Here is an 8,001-nt window from a genome sequence, read left to right as displayed (position 1 = left end):
GAGCCTGTGCTCCGGAGCCCATGCTCTGCGACGAGAGAGTCGGCCCCGCTCCCCACGACTGCAGAAAGCCAGTGTGCAGCAGCGAAGACCCAGGGCAGCCAAAAATAAATAAAAACTTTAAGAAGCAAAATGAAAGTACAGTGGAGGCAGGAGGCCTAGGGAGAAAGGAGAGAAGAAGGGAGGAGAAAGCCCAGTTCTGAGGTTTTCCACGTTTTAAAGACTGAGGAGAAAACTGAGTAACTTTTTTCCTACCACCCAGCTCAATGGTTCTCACAATTTTTGGTCTCAGAACCCCCTTTATACTCTTAACAATTACTGAGGACACCAAAGACCTTTTGTTCATGTGGGTTACATCAATCAGTACTTAACACATTAGAAAGTGAAGCTGAAAAATGTAAAAATATGTCTTCACTAATTCATTTAAAGTAACAGCTGTATTTTAAATGCGGTTAAGAAAAGTGACACTGCTTGCCTGGCTCCAGATTTCTTTAAAACCCAGCGTAATGCAAGTCAGCTAGATCCTCACCTCTGTATCTGCATTCAATCTGTCCTACTATTTTGCTTAAAAAAGAAGAGGGAAATTTAAGCTCACGGATCAGAAACTGAAAAAGGAAGAGTATGTGAACAGCCCTTCAGAAAGGTGTCGACGTTCTCTGATGCTACACAGAATCTCAACAAAAGTAGTTTATTTAAGGCTGCAATGTGGAATCTGAAACCAGATGGATGGACAGGTCACTCTCTGTACATTAAAATCCTGTGATCCTCCTGCCCTCTGAATTGACCTTTCCACATTGGTGATTTTGTAACATCATACATTGGTATATTTCCAAAAATACTGATTTACCAAGTTACACAGATTTTCAGAATGATGATGCACTTTAGAATATATCGTCTCCAATCTCATCAAAAGGGTCTTATGAACTGCAAAGCTGTCAAACTCACGGATGTGGGTACAGGCTTTCTAAAATTCTCATTTTCACTGAAAGCTTGCATTTTATCACTGGTCAAACATGGTCAGTTGTTTTCTTGAAGTGACAGGTTTACTTTACTCACTTTGGAGAAAATGTCTATCAAATACCTACATCTTAATAACCATAGTTGGTTCACTTGTTCTTCCAAGTGAAAAATGTGTATTCCGGGTCACAATCAGCAACCACAATATTTTTCCAAGACAACCACCAGGGCTTCATCCACACTTTCCACCACAGACACCAAAAAGATGTGCCCAAGGGTAGATTTAATAAAGGGAGTAACTTCTGCTTATTCACCAAGGCTGCCATCTCAGGGGTCGCACAGAGTCGGACACGACTGAAGCGACTTAGCAGCAGCAGCAGCATTCTTAATGAAGCTGGCAGTTTATTACCGTGAGTACATGCTGACGCCACAGTGACGACCAGGACATCCTCAGGGCAAACGTCCACACAGCGAGAAAGAAAAACCACACCTCACCGTGAAAACAGCTCTAAACTCATGAACGTCCCCCCACAAAGGACCTCAGGGGTCCCTGGGGAACCAGGACGTACTTAGAGAACCACTGACCTGGCCCGTGGCTTATATGAAGATGTGAATTCTGCTCTGAAATTCAAGAAAACACTTAGAAAATTTTCCTTAAAAGCAAAAGTGGTGAACACACCGGCCGGCAGGCAGGGTCAGGCAGAAGGCTCACCTCATGTGCGCAGCGCTCCTCCGCAGGACGGCCTCTGTGTGTGCGTTCTGAGCTTCGGAGAGGGTCGCCCTCCAGAAGACACGGCAGGCAGAGAAATCTGAAGTCAGAGAGACCTGAGCCCCCGACCCCCGCCCCAGATCACTGTCAGTTCACCTGGGCTCTCGTGGACAGAGGGTGTTAGGAGATAGGCACTAACCCAGGGGCAGTCCTGGCTTCGCCCCCAGCACCAGCGCCAGTGCCAGGGCCCCAGGCCCTCGCCACCCCCATGCCCTGACCTGACTCCAGCCCCTGCCCCACCCCAGAAATGCCTCAGTGTCCTCTGCCTTCCCTGGGTGAACCCACTCCACCTTGAGGGTGAAGATGGCAGGAGCCAGCTCCCCGTCCTTACCCTGAGAGGAAGGCACACGGGCCACCACTCACCTGACCCAGGTCTTCCTCTGATGGCCCGCCTCACCCCAGGCAGAACGCCAGGCACTATCTGTGCCTGTCCCCCACGTCTTCCTCCCGACACCTCAAGGCACACACCGAGCCTCCCTCCTGCCTCTCCCAAGCGCGAGGCACCTGATGGGGTGCGAGGTCCCATGGTTACCTTGCAGAGCTCCACGTTCAGGTCGCACAACTCCTGGCTCACTTCAGGGGTGCACAGCAAGTCTGTGAGCGCTTTATAGAGGAGACCGTTCAGGGCCCTCAGGCGTACCTGGTCTTCCTTCCGGGTTCTCCGAGAGGTGCTCTTCGTCAGGAACTCCAACTGGGATGACTTGTGGGTCTCCATCAAGAAGAAAGGCCAACATTACACAAAGGCCAACATGACACCTATACACGAACCTTACTGACAACAAGGGTCACCCTCAGTCACCTTAGCTTTCATGAGGATATACTCATTTTACAGACCTGGACCCGTCTAGATTTTACCTAGCATCCCTTCAAAATTAAAAGTATGGCCAAGTACATATATTTTTCAAAAAAAATCTTAGTGAAATGTAATCCACATACCATAAAATTCTCCTTCTTAAAAAGTACAATTCAGTGGTTTCCAGTATCAGTTCAGTGCTCAGTTGTGTCCAACTCTGCAACCCCCATGGACTGCAGCACGCCAAGCTTCCCTGTCCACTACCAACTCCTCAAGCTTACTCAAACATCGAGTCAGTGATGCCATCCAACCACCTCATCCTCTCGTCCCCTTCTCCTCCTGCCTTCAGTCTTTCCGAGGATCAGGATCTTTTCCAATGAGTCAGTTCTTCACATCACGTGGCTAAAGTACTGGAGCATCAGCTTCAGTCCTTTCAATTAATACTTAGGACTGATTTCCTTTAGGATGGACTGGTTTAATCTCCTTGCAGTCCAAGGGACTCAAGAGTCTTCTCCAACACCACAGTTCAAAAGCATCAATTCTTTGCCCCTCAGCTTTCTTTATAGTCCAACTCTCACATCCATACACGACTACGGGAAAAACCATAGCTTTGACTAGACCAACCTTTGTTGGCAAAGCAATGTCTATGCTTTTTAATATGCTATCTAGGTTTGTCATAGCTTTTCTTCCAAGGAGTAAGTGTCTTTTAATTTCATGGCTGCAGTCACCATCTGCAGTGATTTTGGAGCCCAAGAAAATAAAGTCTGCCACTGTTTCCTTTGTTTCCCCATCTATTTGCCATGAAGTGATGGAACCAGCTGCCGTGATCTTTTTCTGAATGTTGAGCTTTAAGCCAGCTTTTTCACTCTCTTCTTTCACTTTCATCAAGAGGCTCTTTAGTTCCTCTTTGCTTTCTGCCATAAGGGTGGTGTCATCTGCATATCTGAGGTTATTGATATTTCTCCTAGAAATCTTGATTCCAGCTTGTGCTTCATCCAGCCTGGCATTTCACACGATGTACTCTGCATATAAGGTAAATAAGCAAGATGACAAAATACAGCCTTGATGTACTCCTTTCCCAATTTGGAACGAGTTTGTTATTCCATGTCCGGTTCTAACTGGTGCTTCTTGATGTGCATGCAGATTTCTCAGGAGGCAGGTAAGGTGGTCCCATCTCTTTAAGAATTTTTCAGTTTGTTGTGATCCACACAGCCTAAGGCTTTAGTGTACTCAGTGAATGTGAATGTGAGCGTGAAGTCGCTCAGTCGTGTCCAACTCTTTGCGACCCCATGGACTGTAGCCTACCAGGCTCCTCTGTCCATGGGATTTTCCAGGCAATAGTACTGGAGTGGATTGCCATTTCCTTCTCCAAGGGATCTTCCCAACCCAGGGATCGAACCCAGGTATCCCGATCGTAGACAGACGCTTTACCATCTGAGCCACCAGGGGTTTTTAGTATACAGAGTGTATTTTTTTCTAAAAGGAACCATTCATTACATACACTTCCATGATACACATACAATGTATTTCAGAGATACTGCAGGTTCCTTCCAGACTATTACAATAAAGCAGATATCACAATACAGTGAGTCACACAAATTCTATGGATTCCTGATGCATATAAGTTATGTCTGCACTACAGTGTAGTCTATTAAGTGTGCAGTAACAGTATATCTAAAGACAACATACATGCCTTAACAGAAAACACTTTATTGCTAAAACACGCTGACACTGACTTGCCAAAGCAGGGCTACTACAGACCTCAATCCCTAAAAATCACAGTATGTGGGAAACGCAACACAAGGAGTGCTTGCATACCTATACATATCTGTGTTACACACACACAACCTGAACGGACGTCACCATGTTAGAATCTGATAACAGATACGACATTCTGGAAAACTGTGGTGTCATTTTTTTAAAGGTCAAATCCCCACGTTAGCAGTGTATGCAGGCTCACCCCTCCAGTACTGATGCGGACAGACCACAGGCTGGAGTGCTGCCCAGAGCAGGGCCTCCTGCCCTCCGAGATCCCAAAGTGCTTGTCACTGTTCCTCCTACTTACCAAGTGAGAGCCCAAGGAAGGACCTTCATACCAGAACTTCTTCCTGTGGGAGAAAGTGAGAACTCTGCTGGATACAATGGCAAACTGGGTAAGAAACGGTTACAAATGCTAACCGCAGGTTATGATATCATAGCTGTTTCTAAAGGGCTAAGCCTGAACATACAGATTAAGTTCCTGAGGTTCTAAAAGATTTAGTTATCCACCTGACAGCAGCATGGGTTTTCAGGGAGAGACAGGAGGCAGTTTTAATTCAGCTCAAGGTTTTACCTAAAGTCTGCTTCTAGTCCCAAAGATGGAGAAAGGGGATCTTAAAAACACACCTACCACATGCATGACAGCACTGTCCTACTCAACAAAGCTGCTGCCTGGGATCTGGTTAACAACTGACACGGTCACACATCAACAGCTAGGTCAGCAGAAGGCAGATGGGAGAGCCAGGCTCCTGACTGCTGCAGACAATCAAGGGAGGGGGGTGAGGACCATCCGGGCACCAGCAGATAAGAGATGGAGGTCAGCAGGAACTCAAGTTCCACTTTTTACAGCTACAGGTGGTGACATGAAGAAACATTTATAGATAAGCATATACCCTTGGCTTAACCTGAACATGTATTGTTTTCACTTTGTCAGCTGAAAGGGTATAAAAGACAAATACCCCAGTAGCAATGACATACTCAGCTCCAGATCATGGTTCTGACGCCAGTGTCCAGTGAAGGAACCAGACAGAGCTCCTCGGAGGAAGTGGCTGGTTCAAGCACTGAGGCATTCTGTAGCGCCATAAAGTGAAGAAGAGCTAATAAATTTCTTTAAATGTAAAAACTTCTTCAAGGGTTTCCCTGGTGGTCTACTGGTTAAGAATCCGCCTGCCAACACAAGGGACACGTGTTTGATCCCTGATCCTGGAAGATCCCACATGCCACAAAGCAACTAAGCTACTGAGCCCACACGTCCTAGAGCCTGCAATGAGAAGCTGCTCACCACAGCTAGAGAGTAGCCCCCTCTCCCCACAACTAGAGAAAGCCTGCAGGCAGCAACAAAGACCCAGTACAACCAATAAATAAATAAAAACTACTTCAAAACCCCTAACAATGAGGCATGTCAAAGGAACATAGGAGCCACCTGAAGAGCTACCAATGGTCCAAAGCTGGAGCAACTGGAGCAAAATTAAGTAGTAATGGGTTCTAACCTATGGGTGCATACTGATAGGAATTAAGAAATGGAGAAAAAGAGACACATGTTCTATCAAAAGTCTCAATAATTCATGAACCTAACTCACACTACTCCTTAGGTGTGAGCGGCATACAGTGACTTCCCCGAAAAGATGACAGTATGGAATCAGAGCGGGGGAGGTAACTTTACAGTGGATAAACCTGACAGACACAAAGGACCCCAGTCAGTGATCAAGACCAACATCAACAGGGATAAACCATGTTGATATCATGTATGTGTTCATATGGTGTGATGATGTGATGAAAACGTCACTTCACATGTATCGTCTTCCCCCCAAACCAAAACCCCAGTATAATCAAGAGAAAAACATCACACCAGGACCAACAGAGAGGCATTCTACAAATATCTAACCAGTGCTCCTCAAACTGTGGAGGTCATCAAGCACCAACAGTTGGAGAGGTATAGTAAGTAACCTGCTGCTGCTGCTGCTTAGTCGCTTCAGTCATGTCCGACCCTGTGCGACCCCCGAGACGGCAGCCCACCAGGCTCCCCCGTCCCTGGGACTCTCCAGGCAAGAACACTGGAGTGGGCTGCCATTTCCTTCTCCAATGCATGAAAGCGGAAAGTGAAAGTGAAGTCGCTCAGTCGTGTCCGACTCTTAGCGACCCCATGGACTGCCGCCTACCAGGCTCCTCTGTCCATGGGATTTTCCAGGCAAGAGTACTGGAGTGGGGTGCCATTGCCTTCTCCGACTTACCATACCTAATATCATGTAAATGCTACCAAAACAGTTGCCAGCAAGGAAAGCTCAGGTTGTGTTTTTTAAAACTTCGTGGAATTTCTTCTGAATATTTTCAATCCAAGGTTGGTTGAATCCGGGGATTTGGAACCTCGGACCCACGGTGGAATGTAAACATCACTTTGCTTTAAAAGTTCACTTTGCTTATAGCAGACTTAAAATCATCACAACCGTATGAAAGTACAGAAAAAAGGCAGGGAGGAAAAACCGCAAACGGTAGCTGTGACGGGTGGGCTTTCACACGCGGAGACTGCGCTCAGACTTGGCTGCGCGCTCGGGCGCCAGCTAGCGCCCAGGCGGAGCCCTCACCCTTGAGGACCCCAACGCCGGGCCTCCGCCCCAACGCCCTCCACCCCACTCGGGAACATTACTTGGTTTTCGAAGCAAATTTCTTGAGCAGGTTCTTGCCACAGGACACAGGCGAGCTGTGCAGACCTCGGGCACCGCTCAGGAACCCCAAGTGGAGCCCCGGCCGCCCCCTGAGAGCGGCCCACATGTTTGCTCAGCGACTGCGGACAAATGGCGACGCAAGGCAGGGCGACGGTGACGAGGAGACGTGGGGAGGGGCAAAGACAGACTGGGCGACCTTTGCGGGGAGAGGTGGGCAGGAAGACAAACGCGGCGGGGCTGAGACCAAGGCGTGGGCGGGGCAACGTTACCAAGGAGACGTAGAGCGGAGGGAAGCGGGGCGGGGCGACGTGTGGGGCAGGGCTACGCTTGCGCGGCATAGGCAGGGTGACGTTACTAGGGAGACGTAAACCGGAGCGACGCTAAACGGTGCGGTGTGCGGGGTAGGATACTTTGACAGGGGCGTGGGTGTGGGCGGGGTAACGTTGCCAAGGAGACGGGGAGAGGAGCGCTCGGGGCGGAGAAAAATGTAGGCGGGGCTATATTGACGAGGAGTCGGCGGGGCGTCGTTGCCAAGGAGGCGTGGGGCGGAGCGACACGGGACGGGGCGACGTAGGGACGGAACTACGTTAACGGCGCGTGGGCGGAACGTCGTTGCCAAGGAGACGCGGTGCAACGTGTGGGGCGGTGCTACGCTGACGTGATTTGGCATGGGCGGGGTGACGTTGCCAAGGAGACACTCAGGCGAGCGACGCGGGGCAGGGCGACATGTGGGATGGGATACGTTGACAGACGTGTGTATGGGCGGGCAACATTACCAAGGAGACACTCTGGCGAGAGACGCTGGACGCAGTGACGTTAACTGTGACGTGTCGTGGAGCGAAATTGACGGGGAGACGTGGGGCGGGGCGAAGCGAGACGGGGCGATGTATAGGGCGGGGCTATGTAGATAGCATATTCAAAAGCAGAGACATTACTTTGCCAACAAAGGTCCGTCTAGTCAAGGCTATGGTTTTTCCAGTAGTCAGGTATGGATGTGAGAGTTGGACTGTGAAGAAAGCTGAGCGCCGAAGAATTGATGCTTTTAAACTGTGGTGTTGGAGAAG

At 48.9% G+C, this 8,001-nt stretch overlaps 1 protein-coding gene across 2 annotated transcripts in view; it reads right to left on the bottom strand.

Moving 5' to 3' along the window:
• Positions 1-7,163, bottom strand: part of RBFA (ribosome binding factor A (putative)) — a 12,768-nt gene extending 5,605 nt beyond the window's left edge. Inside the window, exons 1-4 of one of the 2 annotated variants that reach the window (XM_010855083.1) lie at positions 6,919-7,163; positions 4,582-4,624; positions 2,364-2,432; positions 1,667-1,779 (exon numbers count right to left, since the gene is read on the bottom strand). In XM_010855083.1, the coding sequence (XP_010853385.1) occupies positions 1,667-1,779; positions 2,364-2,432; positions 4,582-4,624; positions 6,919-7,043 (350 nt within the window). In that variant the 5' untranslated portion in view covers positions 7,044-7,163. Of the gene's footprint in view, positions 1-1,666; positions 1,780-2,255; positions 2,433-4,581; positions 4,625-6,918 lie in introns of both variants that reach the window. The other variant, XM_010855082.1, reaches the window with a different exon arrangement.
• Between the last annotated feature and the right edge of the window lie 838 nt (positions 7,164-8,001).

This window comes from Bison bison, unplaced genomic scaffold (assembly GCF_000754665.1).
Source record: "Bison bison bison isolate TAMUID 2011002044 unplaced genomic scaffold, Bison_UMD1.0 scf7180017864353, whole genome shotgun sequence".
Classification (NCBI taxonomy): Eukaryota; Metazoa; Chordata; class Mammalia; order Artiodactyla; family Bovidae; genus Bison; species Bison bison.
Note: the sequence above shows the minus strand (reverse complement) of the source record. Positions and strands in the feature narration are given on the sequence as shown.